At 41.5% G+C, this 25210-nt stretch overlaps 1 protein-coding gene across 1 annotated transcript in view; it reads left to right on the top strand.

Annotated features, from left to right (window-relative positions):
• Positions 1-25210, top strand: part of FURIN (furin, paired basic amino acid cleaving enzyme) — a 160513-nt gene that overhangs the window by 109061 nt on the left and 26242 nt on the right. Inside the window, exons 6-9 of the mRNA XM_063448934.1 lie at positions 1796-1872; positions 23195-23283; positions 23543-23715; positions 24651-24863. Of these exons, the coding sequence (XP_063305004.1) occupies positions 1796-1872; positions 23195-23283; positions 23543-23715; positions 24651-24863 (552 nt within the window). The remainder of the gene's footprint in view (positions 1-1795; positions 1873-23194; positions 23284-23542; positions 23716-24650; positions 24864-25210) is intronic.

The following is a 25210-nucleotide window of genomic DNA, read 5'->3' as shown; positions in this document are numbered from 1 at the left end:
TACTCTAATGACATCCCAAAACCTTGCATTGCATCAGAAGCCAAGTAGTGTCGTCTGTGCGCGCACATGCTGTTACTCTCGTTTGTGTAGTGAAGAAGAGCTAGTGTATACACTCCATATTGGTATTATTATTGACATTTATATAGCGGCAACTTATTCCACTGTGCTTTACAAAATTCTATATGGATAAATTTAAACAAAATAAACAGCGCAGTGTAACTACAGACAGCTAGGGCAGTGAGGAATACAAGAGAATCACCACAACTATCCTCGTTTTGAATAAATACATTTGTGAATGGTGTAAACTAACAAGCATTTTTTGAAAGTCTTTTTTTCGTTGTTTTCCAAATCTTAAAAAAATATTAAAACTTAGAATTTTGAATCTTTTAGCACATTAAATAGCCAACTTGTACTGATCTAGTATATCAGACAAAATAATTGAGACCCGGGTGGGGTCTTTAAATGAATAATTGTTGACGTTGCTAGTAAATGTAAATCAGTAGTTGTTCTGCAGAGGCCTAATCCACTTAAAATTAAAGAACCTAGATGTTAGGTTCACATTGAGCTATATATAGATATTGGCTTATACTGTGCTGGTATAATCTCTAGCAAATGAACAGAATAAAAGATCTACTTCCCTGAACATCATTCTCTGCATTCTTCCGCTACAGAGAAATCCCACCCCTTTATCATATAAAACACATCCCTCAATTCTGAACGTGCTAATGTGTGATGTCAATTCATGTCATTTTGGCACAAGCTCTTGGAGCAAACTTAGGCCATTAGCCAAGCAGTCTAGCTCAGGATGGTTAACGGTACCTAAAATACAAAATATATTTTTATCACAATATATACATGAAATATTATGCACTTAAAAGTAAGACCCATTCTTGACGGACACTTAAAAGGTTCCTTACTAAATGGTTCTATCAACGTTTATAGATCAATTTAAACTTGGAAATGACTTCATGTGTTTTTATCTTTTTATTAGTTTGTAATAAAATATTGCAGCATTTCAACACAAACAATTGTGTTGTTTTTTTTTTGTTTTTTTTGTTGTAAAGTTCTGTGATATACGTGTACAAAGTAAGCCTTCTGAACCCCTAGACAAGAGGACAGGAAGAATGGACTATGTGACAATACGGAGACATGTTTTTACCCTTTAAATGGATAGCAACACATAACTTCCCAAGACTTTGCACATGCCCCTGCCACTCTAGCAGTTAAGACGTATGGACTGTTTCTGCCGCAGACCATATAGAGGCTGAAGAGTTCTAAGCAATCTGACTGCAGACTGTGTACTTTTTACACGGGTCACAAATAGAGGAATGTTTAAACTGCGTAGATTTTTTTTTTTTGTCCCAGCTCTCACTGTGAAATTGGTTTTATCGTTACTCTGACCTACACTGGTAAATAGATTTTTGCAAGACTTTTTATTGTAATTTATTTTCTCTGCATGTGTATTTAATGAAGAGTTCAATAATGCATGGGTAGGCATTCATCTGCTTCACGAGGGGGGGGGGGAGGATTGATTATTGATTTCTCCTGCCACAAACCGCTCCAAAGATTCACTTGCTGCAGTGCACTTGAAATTTATTATGTAGAAGCCATTAGGTTGATGAAAAACTGAATGCAGTTAGATATCGTGATTCCTTTACACCGCTCTGTAGAAAAATAAATGGGCGGGATAGAACAGATAAGGGGAAATGATGTGTGTGTCACTTTAATTAATGCTGGTTATATTATGTGTGTTTTATTTATTTATTTTTTGCTTTTTACCATGGTGTTTGTTTAGGATGCTGCTGCTAGCTACGATGTGAACGATCAGGATTCAGATCCACAGCCCCGATATACCCAGCTAAATGATAACCGGTACGTATTTCTGTCATACAGCTTCACTGCCATCAAAAGTGATAACCTTTTTGGCTTGTGTTTATATATCTATCATTTATATATAAAAATCTTTCAGCTTTTAAATTTTATGGAAGGTTCTGATCTTTTATTAGGCGAGAATAAAGCCTTTTCAGAAATGTGAGTTCTTGAAAGCCCTTGCAGTTACACGTTATTTTACAATCTAAAGATTTTTATTTTTCTATCCATTATGCCTCTTGTTACGCACATACACCATATATTTATAGTATAATTATGTTCCAGCTGGGCTAGTGGCACACATCTGACAAAATGCTGGAACAATAACTTACTGATCATGTTTATTTTGAGTATTTTTGTTCTTATTTATTATAGCTGACACATCACGTTATATTTTATAGGCTGCACAAGAAGAGCCCTAGGTTTACTATTTAACTGGGGTCAATCAGGATTTAACCGGAGGCCTTAGGATATCACTGCAGTCATATGTTTCATAGGCAGATTCAGAGGGTTACACAAGAAGGAACTAATTATTGGGAGGTGCGGGGGGGGGGAGGGGTGGGGAAGAGAGGGGGTGTAAATATGGAAAAACAAACATCTTTTCAGAACTCAATGAAAAAGCTGAGCCACGCGAAAAGTGATAAACTGCCGATAGTGATTTACTCAGTAAATGGTACTAATTAGGACATTGCATTTTGGAAAATTTGTGTTCATCGTGCATTTCTCTCCAGTACTTATCTAAAATGTATTTATTGCTATGACTGTTTGATACCAAGAAAGAAGCATAGAATACATAATAAGTCATGTTTTTTTGTTTTTGGTCTTCTAATCTTTAACAAGAAGATTGCCTGCATCTTATAAACAGGGAAAAGCTATGATATTAGCTTCACGTTAAGCTGATTTGCTTGTATAACTAGATGTAAAGAGCACCTTTAACACACACGTATTCCTAACGCTATATTTTTACCCTACTTATTAGGTGTCTGGTCCACCTTGTGAGGACTAAAAGGTGTCCAGCAAGTTTTAATTACCTTATATCTTACAGTGCGCATGTCTCGCTGAGGTCATCAGTCTTGATCATTTTTGCCAATCCAATGCTTCCCTATGGCTAGTGTGCATGCACAGCAAAATGCCATGCTGTGCCTGTCAAATGCACTTTTTGAGAAGCATTTAATTGCAGAGTCTGACTCTGTTACTGCAACGGAAGCACCTCTAGTGGCTGCCAGGAAGACAGCCACTAGAGGTGTGTTAACTCAGCAATAGAAATATCACACTTTCTACAAGCAGTAATGTTTTACAATGAAAGGCTAAAACGACCGGGGCCACTGGAAAATATTCATTCAAATAATCTGCAACAATTTCCAAGAAACTTGCATCTCTAGAGGACCAACAATTGCTGTCTGGGTACCCACTGACTGCACAGCGGTTGGGTACTAATTAGTATCCAATCAATCACATATGCGCTAATCATGACTAGTGACCTCCCGTGGGCTCAGATTTAATTAAGCAGTGTTTAGACATTGGTAGAAAAAAGGTCTCTGATGGGACTCTTGCGGGACTCTGATTTCTCTGCAGACTGTGGTTTGCCCTATCTTTGGGCTGTCCTGAAAAGCCACTGTTACAATGGCTCCAAGTAGCACAGTCTGGCCATTTTGATACCTCTATTATCTAGCAACATGTATGATTCAATCCCTCTCTGTTGGTGTAGTTTCCATAGTCGGAAATATTATCAGATTTGGAGAAAAGCTACTGGATATTGTCAAGCCAACTAATGTGATTTATGGAGTAAGCTAGTTGGTTTATTTTAACTTTGTACCTGAATATTTTATTTTGCTGCCTCTTGCCCAGTGTTCATTAATTTGGCATGCCTTTGGTAACAAAGAGGTTAAAAGCCATGAAAAAAGGGACACTATAGAGAGCTCTTATAGTGGAACAGAAAGCAATGCTTAAATAACTTTACATTCTACGTTCTCCATGCCTTACTACTTAGAATGTTTGGTGGAATTATCTAAATCCCTAGACCTTGTCTGCAGGCTTTATGTATTGAGTTGCAGCCACTCGATTCAAGGTTTGGCTGTTCGTGTTAGTGGGACATGCCTGGTCAGTCACGTTGGCTGTCACAAAAGGGGTGAAAAGCAATGAAAAAAAGGTAAATAGAGAAATCCCATACAAATTTAATGAATCTCAATAAGTGCATCAGTCCATCAAGATGTATATATTGTTTTTTTTCCAAGACTTGTCACATCAAAATAAGGTTGGCACAAGACATGTGTAGATAGTAAAAAATATATCACTGCAGCGTGTGTACTGTTATTGTTACAATATAATATTCTCTGACAGCTTTGAAAAGGATTCTTCTGCTATAATATTAATCTGTGGAAAGTAACGTTAAAAAGGTCCACTTGTTATGACAATTCTGACATTGTCACTTTATATGGGATAACTGAACTACTGTAGTTTAGTATGCATTTTGCTTCTCACATCACTAACACACAGTTCTAAAGCTGTTTGCAGCCATAGACATTTATTACCCTGTGATGAGTGCCTCGTTGGAAACTGATGGAGGTTGTTTTAAAGCAACAGTTGGTGCTTTTTCTGCTCTAGTATACCTGTCAGAGAGCTGTCAGTTTAAAGCGGGGGTGTATCTCTGCAAAAATGTACTTTGATTTTCACAGTAGATAGACTTCATTGTGCCTTTTAATTTTTGCTTCTGTGATTGAAGCAGAACTTAAAGGAAAGGGGGCGTGGTCTGACCGTCGATGAGACTAGACGTGTCTCACTAGAGCTCCGCTTAACCGCGCATAAAAAGCTTACAAAAGCGACCTTTTTTGTCCGCAAAACTCCCCAAGATAATCCCTGCCATGGAGAAGAGACCCTCCAAGAAGCAACCAAAGAGGGGCACTGAATCTGGGGGGACAGTCCTCGATCTAATGTCGGCGCAAAGGCTAGGCCGACAAGGGACCCAAGATGGCGTCGACCAGTCACCGCAGTCTTCGCCTCGTGCGGGCAGAGAAGAATCCCCAAGGGGCCAGGATACCATCCTGGCGAAACTAGCAGAGGTGAAGGCCTTTCTGGCCGGTGAAATCGCTAAGTCCACCGCGGTTCTCCAGGCCGAGATCGGGGCATTAGGTGACCGCACCGCCAGACTCGAAGACCGCATGGAGACAACCACACTGGCCCACAATGCCGTGATTGAGCGGTTAAACCGGGTAACAGCACACCTGGTCGAGACGGACCTAGCCATCGAGGACATGGCGAACCGCTCTCGGAGAAATAACCTCCGCCTACGAGGCTTACCTGAGGGCCCAGATGACGACCTGCAAGGGCTTGTACTCACCATCCTCAAACCGTTACTTCCGAATATACCAGAGGAACATTGGCACATTGAAAGGGCACACAGGGCCCTGAGAAGCCAAAGGAACGATACAACTGCCCCGAGAGACGTAATTCTCCGATTCCTGCATTACAGGACCAAAGAGGCCCTAATGAAGAAATGCCGTGATGGACCCATACGACATGCGGGGGGAGTGATATCCCTTTACCACGATCTGGCGCCCTCCACACTGCAACGAAGGAGAGACTGGCGCCCCATCACTGACGCCTTGAGAGGAGCCGGCATCAAATACGCTTGGGGCTTTCCCTTCAAATTGATGGTGTTCCGTGGGGACAGGGCGCACATCCTGGCCCCGGGAGGTGATCCGCATCGACTGCTCCGTGGTTTAGGCGTCCAGCCGCCACCCGACCTCCCCAACGTAGCGATGTATCCGGAGGGCCTTCCCCAGCTGCAGACGGAGTGGCGCGAGTCAGGACCGAGAGGACACAACTAATTGCGGAGGGTATCGTATTATAGGGCCCCAGGATGCCACTCTCTCCAGGGGGTATCACGCCCAGGGGTGTCCGGGGGATGGCTATGTCCTATGGGGAGGGGGATATGTTGAGGGGTGCTCCTGATCCAGCCCCGGGCCATAACTTTTACACGACTCGATTATACTCAGTAACGCTCCTTGTACAATCCGAATACAGGGGCTACTGGCCATGAAGGCCTGGGTGGACGCCTCCGCTCCTTATACTCATGGGTTGCAGTGTGACTAAGGTAATATTCTGCCTTTATTCGGGGTCTTGCTCAGGCCGCAGTGGCACCGTTGGAGTGGTGTTCATTTGGGGGGGGGGGGACAGGGGGGATACCGCTCAAACTGCCCGAGTTTTGGTTCGCCCAGTCTGGGTACCGACACTCTAACACGAGCCATGGGGTTACATGTTGACTGACCCCCCAAGTGGGACTTTCGCCTACCATTGACATTGTTATGTAGTTTTTTGTTATGTGTTTTTCCTTTGCTTATACACGGGTTTGTATATGGGACCCCCATGGGATGCGGTCCGTATGTTAGCCATGGCCTTTACGTGACCTTTTGCCCACCTTGATTGGGAGCTTATAGTTATTAGTTAATAGTACGGCCGAGTGGATTGGGACCCTAGCATACCCGCAGGGTTTTTCAGCTTTGTTGACATTGTAGGGCGACCCTTAAAACACACATAAAAACGGAACATGTGAGGGGGGGAGAAAACAATCATAATACAAAAACAGTAAAAAAAAACAAACAAAAAAAAAAACTAAAAAAATAAAAAAAAAAAAAAAAAAACCATACGTATCAACGAATAAAGCGGTCTACGAAACTCTAAAAGCATAAAAATATATAAAAATAACATAAAAATATAAAAGATGTATAATGTCAATAAACATGATTTACAGCGCTATTACGACTGTTGCCAGAGGTACAGCAGACAGGGAAGGGAGGAGCAATCCTGCTATACTTCATAAGCTGTTTATATGAACACCAAACACTACGTTATACTGTTGCTTTGTTGGCAGGGGGGGGAGGGAGGGGCGCCCACAGGTAACACCTTACGTTGGCGGGGGGATAACACACGACTGATCCGGAATTGTGGATATACGGGCATGTGCGAATCTAGTTGACACTACAATTCACCACATCCCAGATAGGCCAAGCATTAGAACCCTGAACTGCCCATGCTCCAAAATACACATAGCCGTAGCACTTACAGGATCAAAGGGGAGTTGAAACCTACAATATATCACCCAATATAGGCGTTAACCTTATGTCACTACCCATTATTTCCAAGTTGGATTCCGAGATACCCCTAATCCCAACGTCTGATACTAGAGGCCCTATTGCCCGGCCCTGAACGGGAGCACCTTTGGTTTATTAAGGGAGATATGGGATGCCCTCAGACGAGTGGGGTGGTTGCCAAGGGAGGCCACTGGGAGGCGGGACACCTGCGCACTCACGACAGCCCTTGCAGAGGTCAAGCATAGCGGGACTGGGAACCTGGAGCACATCCTATTTGTTGGGACCCCTATTAAGGTGTAGCGGTACTTACCTTATCCGGGGGCCGGACGCGGTCCTCTCTTCAAGCCGCGCGCGGTCCTGCGGCTGCACGAGCCGCGCGCGGCTCGTCCGACTGTTCTGACAGGAAGGCGGGCAGTGACCGCGAGAAGCGGTCACGTGTCCCGCCTGCAGCTAAGAGCGCGCCGCGAATCTCGGGCGCGCTCTTAAAGAGACAGTGGGAGCCTAAATTGCAAAAAGGCTCCCATTGGCTCCTGTCATGCCAATCACCCCATACACTTACCTGTTGGGGGAGTGGAAGTGACAGGAGCCAATCACATTAGTTTGAAGGCTACTTATACTTACCCTTTTCCCTTAGTTCCTTGCCCTATCGTGGTTTCTGCTACAGTTCCCTTTAGTGCTTGTTGTGTTCAGTTGTGTTTCTCCGTATTTGACCTTGGCTTTGTATTCTGACTTCGTTTTCGCTTTATCCTATTCTGTACTGTTTGCCGGCTTGCTGATTCCTGTGTACCAGTCCCCGGCTAGTTTTCGTTTTCGCTGTCTCTTTGTGCCCTTGACCTCGGATCGTTCCTGACTCTGTCTTATCCTATTACGTCGAGTCCGGCCACTCTAAGGTCCGGTAGACGTATCTCTCCTCTGTACTGTCATCTGTTAGGACTGGATCCTGCGTGTAGGGGTATATACTCGTTACATAAGGTAGATGGCACTGATCTTGGCTGCCTCAAAATGGTATTAGGGACACTGCCCCGAATTGGGTAATATGTGTTCTAACGAAAAGGGGGCCTTGTGATAAATCATTTTAATATATGTTTCACCGAGATTATCGGGTTATGTTATACCTTCCATTTTTGTATTAATGACAGAGGATTGTTTTGAATATACTCAAGCCACGCATATGGTCACTGTTACTGTTTATACCTGATGAAGCACAAGATTAGGACCCTAGACCACCTGCCTAGTGTGAGTTCTAGGGGCCCCCATAGGTGTGAGGTGGGACCGAGTATAGAGGCGCGGGAGAGGAGGTGGAGCCTGGAAAGCCGCCTCACCTCCATATCCCCCTACTTTCCCCCTATGGGGAGTAGGGCTTATGAGCTTAGGATCCCCGGAATTTACTAAGCAACTGTCGCAATAGAGAGTAGTCACGTCAGAGGGGATGGGGATTTGCTCCTTGAAGCCTAGAGGTCAAAACCGTATGCGATGCGCGCGTAGGAGTAGGAGCTTTGGGGATCCTCAGTTTCCTCCTTGCGTTGAGCGTGGCGGAGACGTGGGCAAGCGCTACCCACTACATTCTGGCGATTAGTGAGTCCAGAATCACTGTTGCATCCGGCTCAGTCCAGATGCCATTATCTTTCTTATCTTCTCCTCCTTCCCTATCTTTTTCTCTCTCCTTTTCTCCCATTCTCCTTCTCTCGGGGGTGGCGTTCGGGGGGTTGGTACCTTGTGAGAGCCCTGGGGCGCGGCTGCAGCTCACCAGACGTCTGCAGAGAATCAGTAGCATTGTAGTACTAAACATACTCCATGATGGAGCTTAAGGTCACCACGTTGAATGTTAAGGGCTTGAACGCCCCCAAGAAGCGGCGCCTCCTCTTTCAGGAGTTAAGGAGGATGAACTCGGAAATAGCCTACTTACAAGAGACACACCTCCCTAAACAGGCCGCCTTTAGACTTCGGGACCATACATTCTCGGGTTCATTTGAAGCTAGATCACGACGTAAACGTAATGGAGTGGCCATCGTCATTAAACGTACTTGCCCCTTTCAGATGTCAACTCAAGATGCCGACCCGGAGGGACGCTATCTTTTTGTTTCTGGCACTTTGCACTCACACTGCGTACATCTAATTAATATATACGCACCGAACCAGCCGGACGCCGCCTTTTGGGATGGGATTAGAGGCAAGATTGCCGCACTGCCTCATGGACTGATTCTCATGGGAGGGGATTTTAATGCCACCCCATGCCCGGCTGCGGACAGGAGCTCGAGAGACGGAGGCCCGAGGTCGCAGGGGATGGGAGGGCAAGACCGGATACTGAAAAAATTTATTGCAGGTACAGGATTAGTAGACGTCTGGAGGGCACAACACCCAATGGATCGGGATTACACGTTCTACTCGGCCCCCCATGGCACCTATTCCAGGATAGACTTGTTCCTGGTCAATGCAACGGGGTTGCCCAGGATAGCTCGATCGGAAGTTGGTAATATATCATGGTCGGACCACGCGGATGTCTCCATTATACTTGGAAACCTATGTATAGCGAGCCCTTGGACCTGGAGACTAAACGCTTCTCTATTGAGGGACACTGGGATAATGGAACAGATTCGGAAGGACATTATAGAATACTTTGTCACAAATACCACCCCAGACGTGAGCGTTAGTACAGTATGGGCGGCGCATAAGGCAGTGATTCGGGGGAACCTCATTAAATTGGCCACAAGGAAGAAGAAACTGAAGCACCATCAACTCGACACTCTACTGAAACAACTGAGGAATCTAGAGCAGAAACACCAATCCTCGCCGGATGTTACGACATACGAACAGCTGGGGGCGGTTAGGAGGAACATACGCACCCTACTACTGGACGATACGGCCAGATCTATGGCGTGGTCGAAACGCACGTTCTTCGACAAAGCCAACAAAATGGACACCCTGCTGGCTAGAACGCTACGGCCTAGACAAACCCGGCCCCACATCACGGCCATTAGACACCCGGACGGCACGACTAAAACTAATCCGGCGGAAATCGCGCAGGTTTTCGAGACATTCTACGAACACCTATACAATCATACTCCAGATGACAACACCCGGGGGGAGCAGGGGGAGGGCGACATCTTGCGCTATCTGGAAGACCTCGGTCTGACCAAACTGACCGGAGAGGCAGCAGCTAACCTAGCGGTGGAGATCAGCGAGAAAGAAGTTGATAGCGCTATCTCGAGCCTGAAGGGTAACAAAGCGCCGGGACCGGATGGCTTCGACGGGTCATACTACAAGACCTTCAGAGAGGAGCTTGTCCCTCACTTGACTGCACTATTCAATCGCTTAAGACAGGGTGAACATCTAGGCTCTGAGATGGTACTAGCCACTATTGTATTACTGCCCAAACCTGAGAGGGACCCGCTCCAACCTGAAAACTACAGACCCATATCGTTAATAAACCATGACCTGAAAATATTGGCAAAGATACAAGCGGAAAGGTTGAATCCGCTTCTGAACTCTCTTATACATGCGGACCAAGTCGGATTCATTCCAGGACGGCAATTGTTCGAGAACACCAGGCGGAACGTCGACCTTATTTGGAAACAAGTGGCCACCGGAGTTCCTTCTCTAGTGGTCTCCATCGACGCTGAGAAGGCCTTTGATAGGGTCAGATGGCGATTCTTGTTCTCAGTATTGAAACATCTTGGCTTCCCAGAAGAATACATACAAGTCACCAAAGCGATGTATCACAACGTACGGGCACAGATACAGATTACGGGAGCCCCACTACACCCGTTTCAGCTGCACAACGGAACCAGGCAGGGGTGCCCTCTCTCTCCCCTACTATTCGTGCTGGCACTAGAACCCTTACTACAGGCAATACGTAAACGTCCGAATATTAGAGGGGTCAGAGTAGGGGATAAGGAGTTCACAGTCTCCGCCTATGCCGATGACGTCCTTCTGACAGTCACAAACCCGATCGAGTCCTTGTTAGCATTACAGGAAGAGATACGGGTCTATGGGGAACTATCCGGGTACAGGGCGAATATCCAGAAATCCAGTGCAATGTCAATAGGGTTACCGGAAGCTGATATCTCCCTGATAAAGGAAAAGTATCAAATCCGGATGGAATCGAACTCCTTAAAATATCTAGGCGTTAACCTAACGGCAGACCCCGGAAAGCTATACGCAGAAAACTATGAACCCATGTTACGGACATTGATAGGGGACCTAGACAAGTGGACGGATAACCCTATTTCCTGGATAGGGCGTATTAACTCCGTGAAAATGAACATTCTACCCCGCCTCCTATTCCTGTTTCAGGCTCTGCCAGTACGAATCACGAAATCTCAACTGGTGCCGTTACAGAGGGCGATAGGCGATTTTGTCTGGCAAAATAAGAGACATAGGATAGCTAGACAAGTCTTATATAGGAAAAAGGATAGAGGGGGACTAGGGTTGCCGAACCTGTACTTCTACTACCTGGCAGCCCAGCTAACCCAGGTGGCCATGTGGCACTCCCCAATGGGGGAAAGAAGGTGGGTGGAGATAGAATCCATGATGGTGGGTCTAGATGTCCCCCAGTTTACCTTATGGGTCTCGAAGGACAAAAGGCCGATGATAAGGGTAACATGCCCGGCCATACTTAATTCCCTTTACCTATGGGATGCTAACAGCGTCAAATATGGGCTTACTTCATCCCCCTCCCCTATGGCTCCGATACTCAGGAACAGAGACTTCCCTCCTGGGATGTCCCCTAGAAACTTCCGAAACATTGAAAAGGCTGGATTACAACGTATCCACCAACTATATAAAAACGGGGAACTTATACAATTCGAAGAACTTCAGCAAGGTAACCACTTGACCCCAGCGGACTTTTTTCGCTATATCCAGATACGAGACTTCGCTAGGAGACCTTGCATTAAAGCAGCAGCCCAGTGTAAGCTATCTTTCTACGAAAGATTATGTCTAGAGGGCACCACACCCAAGGGCATGGTCACGATCCTATACGCTCACCTTAGCACTGAAACTAAGGAATGGGGCAGATTGAAATACATTGATAAATGGGAAGCAGACTTAGGGGAGGCATTGGAAGGCATAGAGTGGCAGGAGATATGGGAAGCAAACAGAAACGTCTCCATCTGTGTTACGATGCAAGAACAGGCATGGAAGACCATGTTCAGATGGTATTCTACACCGGTGACCCTACACAATATGCGGAAAGTAGATACAGACGACTGTTGGAGGGGATGCGGATTAAGAGGCACTTACATCCACATGTGGTGGGAATGCCCCAAAATACAAGGCTTTTGGAAATCAGTAGAAGGTCTGCTGAAACAAACGTTCGGTAAGCCTTTGGTCATGAACCCGTGGATATACCTACTCAACAGGTCCATCGAGGGTTGGACGAAGAGAGAACAGAAACTGGTACACACGATCACTCTAAGTGCGCGCAGAGCGATAGCCACGGCATGGCTCTCACCCGAGGGACCAGAGTTCCGAGGGGTTATATCCAGGATACGGGAAAGCAGAGTCATGGATGACCTGACCGCTAGATTGAAGGGGATGGCTATATCTTTCCAGAGGACCTGGGAACCATGGGATAACAGTCTGGTGGGCTCCAGTAGCGACTGAAGGGATACGAACGAGTGAATAACTAGGTGCCAGGGCCGCGGGATACTGACGGTGTCCTAGACTCTGTTTACCTTGACCGGCCCTCCCCAGGCCCCCCCCCCCCCCCTTTCTCTTTCCCTGGCTACACCTGCTTTTTCTCTTTTTCCTTCTCTCTCTATTCTTCTTCTCCTAGTCTTTTCTATTTTCTCCTAATTCAGTCCTATTTCAGGCCTTGATCTGGCCTATATGGGCTTCGGCCCATCAGTATATAGGGGTATATCTCCTTCTTAGGTCTCATTCCTCTTAGTATTTTTCCTTTTTTGTATATTATTTTATCTGTCTCCCGGGCATGTTTCAACAAACGGAGAAACGAGGATGCTTAAAGGTAGACCTGGCGCATAGAGTTAGAGCTCCATATTCAGCTACATAGCCTGGAATAATTATAAAACCCTAGATAGGTGGCGAAGAACGAAGAAACCAAAGAGAGGCTTATTTATATGTACTCTTGTGCACTATATCACTGTAAGATTCTATTCAAAAAGGGCTTCTGCGCTAGCCTAAACATTACTGAAATCTTGCTGCTCATATCTTGGGTAAAAATGAAGAATTAAAAAATTAAAAAATCCTCGATAGGAGGCAAGTAATGTAGGAAGTATAGAGTGGCTAGTCAGGTGTGCTGATGTTAATCGTTATGGTTGCACTATTATTCTTTGTACTTCGGCTTCTGCGCAAGCCACACAGTTGTATTCCTCTTGCCTTACCTGTCGTGTGCAAAAATAAAGAATTAAAAAAAAAAAAGAACTTAAAGGAAAAAATCTATTTTAATAAGGGTTGCAGATCGTATCGTACCATTATCTCTTTACTAGATAAAGTGGGGAGAAATTGCACGTATTTGGCAAATAATCCTGCAAGGCTGAAATGAAGCATTTGGTGCTTACACCCAAAAACAAGAAAGAAACCAAAAACAATGAAAGTCAAAATATTACGGTGGGGGAGGGGGTATAACAGAATTATTTCTATCCTGTGCTGCATGTCTTGATTCCACCTTGTTCTCTATTGAGCCTCTTACCATTGCAATGAATCCTCTATTGACGACCATTGCATGTGATCTGCCAGTCTGTTAATGACGACTGAGAATTGCATTCCTCCTGGTGCCAGTTAGCTGTTGTTTTTTTAAACATCCATCTTTATATTCATCCAGACTGCGCAGGGAGAACACAAATGGAGGAAACAGATCTTTGGCAGTACATTGCTTGCTACTTTATTCTGCTGTAGCTTTTTGTTTTTGTTTTTGGAAGTCCGTTATTTATGGTATTTTTTTTGGCATATTAACTCCAATGGTATATCTCGTTTTGACATTGCAAGATTCAAGGATCTTCCAGTGGGGTTATATTGATTCTTAAAGACCTTGGGAAATGAAGCTGTATAGTTTATTGAACAAGGTAGTAAATCTCTCCTTATGTTACTTACATTTCAGGGAGCATGAAATTATTTTTTTTTTTTTTTAACTTTTTTTTTTTTTTTTACTTTCATGTAAACTTTACCTTAAATGTCTTTTCCCATAATACGTGCTTCGCGATTGTGATCTTCTATTACTACTTTTGTTTTTTACCGTTCGTCATAGGGTTCTAATAATCTTGAGGCAGCACAGGACAATTTGTCCTTAATGCAGACTCCTTTTCCATTAGTGATCTCCCAGGAGAGCAGATGAGGAGAAAAATGTTGCTCCGAAAGAGCCACATATTCAATGTTGTTTATCAAATCCTTCTTTGTAAACCCAGAAATTGCAGAGACTCCACCACACCAGACATTAATAATCATACCACTGTTAAAGATAATGCTTACAGAGCATTGTAGATGAAAAACATGCCATAAAGTAACTGCAAGACAAGCATTGCATTTGGGAACAAGAGGCAAACCGCAAACAATCTCCCAGTCTTAAGATTTACACGTGTTACCTATTCTAATGTTTTTTTTGAGGGGGGGGGTTTCTAACAATATCTAAACACCAAGACAATGACTGCATGCTTTATACATTGAGTTGAAGCCACCTGATTTACATTTTGCCTGTTTGTTACTGAAGCTGTGTACATAATAAAGTGGCCACGGAATATATCTTGGTAATAATACGGATCTGCTGAAATTCCAAGTCCAAATCTTTCTAGAGAGACATTCATACAAAAGTCTGGGCTAATACTATCTACTGCACAAAAATACCCTATTTCCTGAAAGGTTTGTAGAAACGATACAATTTATTTAAAAAGTGGCTTAATTTTTTTTACTTTGGGGGGGTTAGGGGGAATAACATATTTTCTTGAGCTGACCCAGTCTTCTCATCTCCTTATTCTTAAGCAACAGAGACCCCAAAAGTCATCCATTCCACACTCCCATGGGGGGATCACATTAAGTCTAGTGCCAGAGGAAAAAATGGAAATGCAAAGTTATACAAACCAAATATAATGAGGCCTTTTATTGTTTAAAATTCTTTTTTATTGTATCACTTTTTGTGATACTTTGCCAAAATGAAGAATAAAAGACTTGCATAGCTGCATTTTTTTGGTGAGTTAAAAGCTGCATTTGACATTCACTTAAGGCAAGGTCTGATAATGCTCCCATTTCAATCACACACTGACTGCAAACTTCAAAGATTTGTTTGGCTAATTAGCATAAATCTAGTTTGCTTATTTAAGCACTAATTGCTTTGAACTGAGGATAATGGGCACTCCTTTTGAAGATATGAAACACCTGGCTGCATACAGCCTGGATCTGAGTTTTTCTGTCTGTCTGGTTAACGAGCTGTGGAAAAAGAAAAGATACAAGCTTGAAAGATTAGAAACAACCACATTTGTTTCTAGAAAAGTCTGATTTTTTTTCTTCTTCTTCTTTCTTCCCTATTCAGTCTACAAATGTGATCACCTTTTATTTGTAGAGTTCTAGGGATAAACTCTAACCCGATCTGTGTGTTTAATTTCCTATGAAGAATTAAAACTCAACCACGGCTGCTTATGTTATTGATATTTATATATCTCGATTTATATCTCTATTTATATAATTCACATCACTACCACCATAAGCACACACCTCAAACTGGAAAATAAATTGGCATACACCATGGCCTGCTCTGTTGCTGTAACGTATCTGCTGAGTGCTGGTGGAGAGTTATAAAAAAAAAAAAAAAAAAAAATAGCCCTCCTACCTCCACCTCACAAAATTATAAAGTATCCCATTCACTATATGGCCAAACAAAAATTATGTCCAAATTCCTATTCCTTATGTTACTTGCCCTTGAAAATGTGGAGTCTATCCCAGGTCCCCCAGCTAATTCCAGCCCTAATCTCCCAACTCAAAAAGGCCTCTCTTTTGTGCAATGCAACATCCGTAGCTTGCTCCCTAAACTGGATGCACTGCAAGCCTGGTGTTCCCATTACAAACCAAAAATAATTGTGCTCTCAGAATCATGGTTAATAACTAAAATACCAGACTCTGCCATTGCAATACAGGGTTATTCATGTTTTAGAAATGACAGAGCAAAGAGCGGAGGAGGCATTGTTATTTATGTTGACAAGTCCATAAAATGAACTCCTTTTAAAAACTATAACTCCCCTTCTGCCTTTGATTTCCTTTCTGGCACAAGTGAGATCCCTTTTAGTAAAACTATCATTGATGCTGGAATCTACCGCCCACCTTGCTCTCCGGTTCACTCCCTTTCTGACATAGCCCAACTACTAAGTGAAACTGTAGCTCAAAACCAAAAAAGTGAACTGTTGGTTTTTGGAGATTTTAATATTGATTACCGTATATACTCGAGTATAAGCCGAGTTTTTCAGCACATTTTTTGTGCTGAAAAACCCCAACTCGACTTATACTCGAGTCATTGTCTTTATTATGGCAATTTACATTGCCATAATACATACAATGGGGCTGGCAGAGAACTCTTACCTCTCCTGCAGCTCCTGTCAGCTCCCTCCTCCTCCGCGCAGGTCCGTTCAGCACCTCTGTCAGCTACCAGTGTAAGTGTCGCGAGAGCCGCGGGGTCATAGTGCGGCTCTTGCGAGACTTACACTGGGACTTGCAGAGGGAGCTGACCGGACCGGCGCGGAGGAGAAGGGAGCTGACCGGACCGGCGCGGAGGAGAAGGGAGCTGACAGGAGCTGCAGGAGAGGTAAGCGCTCTCTGCCAGCCCCCCTCCACTGAACTGCCAATGCCACTGGACCACCAGAGAAGGAGAGCCCCCTCCCTGCCATCTATCAAGCAGGGAGGGGGGGACGAAAAAAAAAATAATAATAAAATATTAATAATAAAAAAATTACTAATAAAACAAAAAAAATAATACATAAAAAATAATAATAAAAAATTATTAAAATATATATATTTTTTAAAATAACAAAAATGCCCACCCCCCACCAAGGCTCTGCAACACACACACACACACTGCACTCATACACACACTATTCATACACCCACACTGCATTTATTATATACACACACTGTAAATAAATATTCAATTAATAGAATTTTTTAGGATCTAATTTTATTTAGAAATTTACCAGTAGCTGCTGCATTTCCCACCCTAGTCTTATACTCGAGTCAATAAGTTTGCCCAGTTTTTTTTAGGTAAAATTTTAGGTAAAATTTTTTAGCTTATATTCGGGTTGGCTTATACTCGAGTATATACGATAGCTGAATCCTAGAAATAATAAATCATGTACACTGTTTAAGACTTTGCAGCGAACACAATTAATTTCCTCCCCAACTCACATTAATATTAAAAGCCACAGAACCATACCTTGCTAGATTGGATTCTCTCCAGTTGTCCTGACAGAATCCAGGAGACGGGCGTTCTCCCTAACCGTTTCAGTGACCATTATCTAGTATACCGCATACGCAAAATAAAAACCACTAAATCCCCTCCCAAGATTATAATCAACAGGTCTTTCAAAATATTTAATCTTGAATCCTTTTTAAACGATCTCAAGAACATACCATGGCACAGATTAAGTCTAATATCGGATCGAGACTCTGCAATTGCATTTTTTAAGTCTGAGCTCTAACGTGTTTGGAATTTGCCCCTCTGGGACACACCTGCCCTGGGTTACAGCTGACCTCATTCAAATGTACACGTTTAGAGATTCACTGTGGTCAAAGTTCAAGCATACTGGCTTCATGAACGATCACCGTACTTACAGATGGCGAAATGCATGCACACAACAAACAGAAATGGCAAAGGCCCAATATTTCAGTGAAAATTTGAACAACAATCTATCAAACCCAAGAAACTTCTGGAAAATCATAAATTTTAGACCCCCCCATCCTCTACTATCAAAATGAACAACCCCCTAGATGTAGCAAATGCCTTTAATAATTATTTTGTTGAATGTGCTACCATCCTGGTTGCTTAGATAACAAATGACATTCCTTTTCATACCACGCAACTATGTAAATGTTCGCAACGATCGAATCATGACCTCTGATCAATCAGACTTTATCAAAATCACTGAACTTAGAATGCCCTCTTAATTTTGCAATGACATCAAAATTGGCAGGGAACAAGGAGACTTCACTGGCGCTATTTTCCTTGATTTTGCCAAGGCCTTTGACATAGTAGACCATGACATTCTTTTGCAAAAACGTAAAAACTCCGGCATTGGCTAACCCGGTTTCGATCATATGTGTCAGACCGATTGCAATATGTGGCCATTTCTTATACTCACGTGTGGTGTTCCTCAAGGCTCCATACTCGGCCCCCTGCTATTCACATTATTTATAAATGATCTCCTAATGTCTGCAAATCCTCAACTGTACACATGTATGCAGACGACACTGTAATCTACGCTAGTAAACCCAAACTACCGCAGTTTGAGGCTGTGCTCTAAAACCAATTCAGAGGTAGAAAAGTGGAAAGTGGATAACAAACTCTTCCTAAACACTGACAAAACTGTTAGTGATCTTTGGTACGGTACCTAAATTACGTAAGCTACTAAATCAACAATTGTGTATCAGAACAAATTCAAATAGCACACTGACAGCAGTCTGCTCTTTTAAATATCTAGGTATGTTGCTAGACCCCAATCTATCCTTTGGCCTTCACATTGAAAACATCTCTTTAAAACTTTACCTAAAACTAGGTGCCCTGTACAGAAAGAAATCCTGCCTAAGTCATTGATTATGGGGATGTAGTGTATGCACCCGCACCGCAAACCCACCTTAATAAACTTAATACGTTGTATAATTAATTCTGCCGCTTTGTACTAGAATGTAATTACTTTACCTACCACTGTGACATGTTAAGAGCTAAACTGGCTATCGCTGGAATCCCGACGCACTCTTCATCTTTCCAGCCTTGTGCATAAGAGCATATCTGGGAAGCGCCCACTCTACCTGAGTAGAATGCTCTCCCCAGCTGTTCCCACCTCCTATTAACCTCCGATCCAGTACTAGCACGATATTTAGCATACCGAAATACATAAATAAAGTGGCTCGATCATCATTTCCTACAGAGCACCGTGATTATGGAATAACCTCAGGGACACAGTCAAATCTTCATTCAATCTAAATATATATATATATATATATATATATATATATATATATATATATATATATATATATATATATATATATATATATATATATATATATATATATATATATATATAGTGTGACAGCCACCAAAAAGTAGCAGAGCTTGAGGTGAGGGTGTGGCTCTTTAGGAGAGTCAGAGACAGATTTGGATAAGTATAGATAAGTTACTCTGGGAGTCCATAAGCATTTCTGAACAGATGTGTTTTGAGGGACTTATTAAACAGTTGAAGACTAGGGGAGAGTCTGATGGGGGTAGGCAGACTCTTCCAAAAGAAGGGAGCTGCTCGCGAGAAGTCCTGCAAGCGCGAGTTAGCAGTAAGGTTGCGAGCAGTGGACATTAGAAGGTCACTGGCAGAGCGAAGAGACCGAGAAGGGGCATATCTATGAATCGGGGAAGGAATATAAGAGGGGCTAGATTTGGTTAGAGCTTTATAGGAGAGGGGCTAGATTTGGTTAGAGCTTTATAGGCAAGGATTAGTATTTTAAATTGACACGTAAATGATACAGGAAGCCAGTGTAAGGAACGACAGAGCATAGGGTTCTTGATAAACGTCGAAACAGATGATTTACAACTTAATGTAAGCTTTTTTTCGTATCAATAAATCCACTATTGAAAAGTCCTTTTGAGTGCTCCATTCTATCGCTTGAGATATATATATATATATATATATATATATATATATATATATATATATATATATATATATATATATATATATACATGTATTATATCTATAATGTCATACTAAGTGTATTTTTATATTTATATATATATGTATATTAATATAAAAATACACTTATATTTAAATTACACACGGATATATACAATATATAAAATTACTATATATATGGTATATATATATATTATTATAAAATACAAATATGTTAATAAAAATAAAACAAATTAAAAATAATTTTTAATAATTAAAAAAAATTATATATATATATGCAATTTTATTCTAACAGCATTTTGATATTGATATATATATATATATTTCAAAATACACTTAGAATGTAATGATATATATATATCTATGTATAAATAAATAAAAATAATACGAAATATACATATGTCCATGTACATAATTACATAAATAATTTCATAAATATACACGTAGACGTCAAATATATAAATATGTACGGTATATATATTAAAATTCTACGTGCGTATTTATGTAATATTTTTACCTAATTAAGTAATTTTAATGATTGCAATTTGAGGGACCTGCCTGCCAACTCAGGCCGAAAGTCCAGATAATTTAATTTGCTATCACTGTGTTTAACCCTGTAACTTTCTATGACACCCTAAAACCTGTACATGGGGGTACTGTTTTACTCGGGAGACTTCGCTGAACACAAATATTAGTGTTTCAAAACAGTAAAACATATCACAGCGATGATATTGTCAGTGAAAGTGAAGTTTTTTGCATTTTTTACACACAAACACCACTTTCACTGAGGATATTATTGCTGTGATACATTTTACTGTTCTGATACACTAATATTTGTGTTCAGCGAAGTCTCCTGAGTATAACAGTACCCCACATGTAGAGGTTTTATAGTGTTTGTGAAAGTTACAGGGTCAAATATAAGGCTTAATTTTACTTTTTTTTTTTTTTTTATTGAAATGTGTCAGATTGGTTAGGTTGCCTTTGAGAGCGTATGGTAGCCAAGGAATGTGAATTAGCCCCATGATGGCATACCATTTTCAAAAGAAGACAACCCAAGGTATTGCAAATGGGGTATGTTCAGCCTTTTTTATTAGCCACTTAGTCACAAACACCGGCCAAAGTTAGCGTTTTTTGCATTTTTAACACACAAACAAATATAAATGCTAACTTTGGCCAGTGTTTGTGACTAGGTGGCTACTAAAAAATACTGGACATACCCCATTTTGAATACCCGGGGTTGTCTACTTTAAAAAAATATGTACATGTTAGGTGTGTTTCGGGGATTTATGACCGATAACGGTGTTACAATGTCACTATTGATACATTTAAAATATATATATATATTGAAACAGCAATTTCCTACTTGTATTTATAGGCCTATAACTTGCAAAAAAAAAAAGCAATAAAGCATGTAAACACTGGGTGTTTTTAAACTCGGGACAACATTTTGAATTTAGTTAGCAGTTTTTTTTCAATAGCTTTTGTAGATGGGTAAAAGATTTTTCAAGTAAAAGTCCAAGTTTTTTTTTTAATTTTTCACCATATTTTATTATTTTTTTTAAATACAATATATGACATAATACAAATAATGGTATGTAAAGAAAGCCCTTCTTGTCTTGAAAAAAACAATCTATAACTTGTATGGGAACCGTAAATGAGAGAGCGGAAAATTACAGCTAAACACAAACACCACAAAAGTGTTAAAACTGCTCTGGTCCTTAACGCACAAACATCGCAAAAACAGGCCGGCCTCAAGGGGTTAAGTCATTCTCTATTTAGATTTGGAGTTTTGTGAATGGCCCATCATTAATGGTTGCAAATTTCACAGGGGACTGCAAAGCTATGGTTCAAAGGGACACTGTAGTCACCAGAACAACTACAACTTAGTGTTAACAGCCCTGACTATATTCACCAGGACATTGTCTTTTCAAGAAAAGGCAGTGTTTACAGTGGCTACTCCTGAGATGGCAACTAGGGGTGCTTCCTGGGGCAGTCTCGACGCTGAACTTTCCTCATAGAGGTGCATTGGTGCAATGCATCTCTATGAGGAGATGCTGATTGGCCGCGGCAGTTTTTAGCCCCGCCCACACCCTGCCTCCTTGCCAATTTCAGCCAATCCATTTATTTGTATTTTATTTATTTTTTTACACATTTGTTCCTGGTTAAAGGAAGAAAAAAAAAAGTCCTTGGATATACTGCTCAGAAGCACATGAAGACTGCTGCCCTGTAGTGTGTGCATGCATGCTGAATTAGAAAGAGAAACCATACAGTGTAACACATCTTTACTAGAACAACACAATGGAATAGAGAATCACACTCCGCCACACAGAGGAGCGGGTGTAAAAGGTATAACAGAATGAGTTTCAGAGTTCCAGCTGTTTCACATCTCTTACACACTGAGACGCCAACACATAAAACAGTTGGAGCTTCTAATTCTTATATACCTTTTTACACTCATTTCTCGAAAAAGAGCAAAAGTGGTAGTAGTCTACAAATCTTTTTTTTTTTTTGTGTGTATTTTTTTTTTCCCTTTTCCTAACTTTACAGTGTTTTGTATGTACGCGTTCTAGACTTGTACCACGGTATGTATGTTCAATTGGGAAAAGATCTAATTATTTACATACTGCTCTGTAATTGTTGATTTTCCGTGCTAAGGGTTAACATGATGGACAGCCACAGCATGCCAACAGTGTTCTTGGCAGGCTCCTGTCCTGCCAGTATTTGCCTTGTGGAGCAGCGGATACTATCTGTTCTGCACGATGCGGCAGGAATATTAGATGAATGTCCTCTCTGCACAAAGCTCTTTTCAATTTCCATCCTTGAAAACTTGCCTTGTTCACCGTTTGGTGTGAGAGCAAGCATGCTCTGAAGCTGTGGAGTTAGATGCTTCGCTTTGCCTGTTTAAGGCTTGTTGCCTTTCCAGCCTGAATGGATCAGTGTTGAATCACATCCACTGTAAATACAAAATGAATTAACAAAGGAACCAGACTTGCACAAATATTGATAATCATCAGCTTATCAACGTTTAAACACGTCTTGCCTTTTACTGTAATCCGTCTGCCATTTCCCTTTCTAGAATAATTGTCCCTAAGTTTATATATATTCTCTTTTTGTGAATGCAAATTAGAAATATACTGTAAATAATATACATTTAACAATCCCATATTATTAAAAATATTGCTTTCATCTAGTATACAGTTTAACATGCATTATATACAGATAAAACATTTAGGGCTATAGCTTTGTATCTAAATAAATACAAAAATTGCACATAGCATAATACTGTGGTTTCACTTACTGAATGTAATAAATGAAAAGTTCTGTAACTTGCCCTGCCGCCAGCAGAAATACATTTTACGTTTTCCAATCAAGTATGAATTTTTAATTTTTGGCTTTTAGGCATGGCACAAGATGTGCCGGTGAAGTAGCTGCTGTGGCAAATAACGGGATTTGTGGTGTTGGAATAGCATATAATGCCAAGATTGGAGGTAAGTTATTTTCCTTTTTTCCATTATTAAACATGAAGGCTAATTAAGAAGGGAAACGTTCTTTTGACCAACAAAGCGTTTTTTTTTGGTTTTTTTTTCAAGAATAGTAAAGGGGCTCTTTACTCTTGGTTGAAGAATTTTCACCTTTATATTTTATTAGAACTATTAGGTGTAGTCCACGTCTCTATTTGTCTTGTTTCTGTCTCTTTTACGTTCATTCCGAACGTGAACGAGTCAATTCTATGGTCTGTGTTTACAGGGGTGCGAATGTTGGATGGAGAAGTGACTGATGCAGTAGAAGCAAGGTCCCTTGGACTTAATCCAAACCATATACATATATACAGTGCCAGCTGGGGACCCGAAGATGATGGGAAGACTGTGGATGGACCAGCTCGTCTAGCAGAGGAGGCGTTCTTTAGAGGAGTTAGTCAGGTACAGAACAGTGAGGATAAATTGCATTTCAAGGTTCATTCTTTTTGTACTGCTGCTTCATGCTCAGAAAAAATAAACAATGCAGTCTCATAACAATTGAAAGACTACAGGTTTTTTGCTTTTTTTTTCCCCGAGAACTGAAATATGATCAATGATAAAAACTACAAATAACGGAACAAAACCCACACAGACAAAAATGTCTTCCATACCGGACCACCTATCCAATATTTATTTGAATCTGTATAAAACTGTCAGTCTGTGCTTTCTCTGTAGTTCCTTATTTTGAAGTCTTGCAGTTCTGTACGTTGGTCCCTTCATTCTTGCTTACTATTATGGATTATTGATGGTACACAAATTATATTCTGTCGGGGAACCTGGAGCATTATTCAGTGCCACGCTGGTGATCCTTGGTACAAGCTGTGCCACTTGCTGACTAGGGAGTGTTCTGTAGATCATTATTCGTACTGTGACGTTCCATGGTGACCTTTTTGTCATCTAACCCAAGCAATCACTAATATATGATTAACAAAATCTGCTGGCAGTGCAGAACAATGAGAGCTAAACCCCCTCAAAAAGTGTAACTGTACGGGACAGTAGAAAAGAGTAGGAAAAAAAACCACTGGAAGAGAAAAGAAAAATTGCAATTGGTGTGGATGTGAGGGGTGATCTGAAAAGACTACTGCTTAGAGGCGCAGAATTATTTGAACGTTAATGGGTCAATATTTACTCATTCCTCCTCAGTTTTACTGTTTCTAAAAGTTTGCCTGTGCAACTCTGACCTGGAATTATATGTATGTACATTGTAGACCGGTGCTTTCCATCTTTAGTAAAGGTGCAAATGGAGCGGTGACTGCTTGGATTAAATGGTGACCAGCACACATTGAAAAAATCCCAATAACTTTTTTTTTTTTTTTTTTTTTTTTTTTTTTTTTTAGGGCCGTGGAGGTCTTGGCTCTATATATGTGTGGGCCTCTGGGAATGGAGGAAGAGAACACGATAGCTGCAACTGTGATGGCTACACCAATAGCATCTACACTCTGTCCATAAGCAGCACCACCCAGTTGGGCAATGTCCCATGGTACAGCGAGGCCTGCTCTTCCACCCTGGCAACCACGTACAGTAGTGGCAACCAAAATGAGAAGCAAATCGTAAGTTATATTCAAGCTCCTTACATAGTGTTCAGTTGTTATAGTCTCCTAACTACAATATGTAAATGTGTGTGGATGGAATGTACAATGAAGTTTGGAGTGAGCAAGTACACTTTTTACCCACAGCAACCAACATACCTCTGTAGTGGTTCCCTCTTAATCCTAATGTAGAAATAACATTGTATCAAGCACAGCATAGTGAGGATACTTTACATCTGTAACATGATTCAAGTCAACCTAACAATTGCTATAAGATCTTATTTAAAAAAAATATATATATATTAATGTACTGTTAACATGTTATGTCGGCAAAGTAGCCTCATTTAACACTGGAGGTACTTGAAAGC

Source organism: Pelobates fuscus, chromosome 3 (assembly GCF_036172605.1).
Source record: "Pelobates fuscus isolate aPelFus1 chromosome 3, aPelFus1.pri, whole genome shotgun sequence".
NCBI lineage: Eukaryota > Metazoa > Chordata > Amphibia > Anura > Pelobatidae > Pelobates > Pelobates fuscus.
The sequence above is the reverse complement of the archived record's forward strand: the minus strand, read 5'-3'. Positions and strand labels throughout refer to the sequence as shown.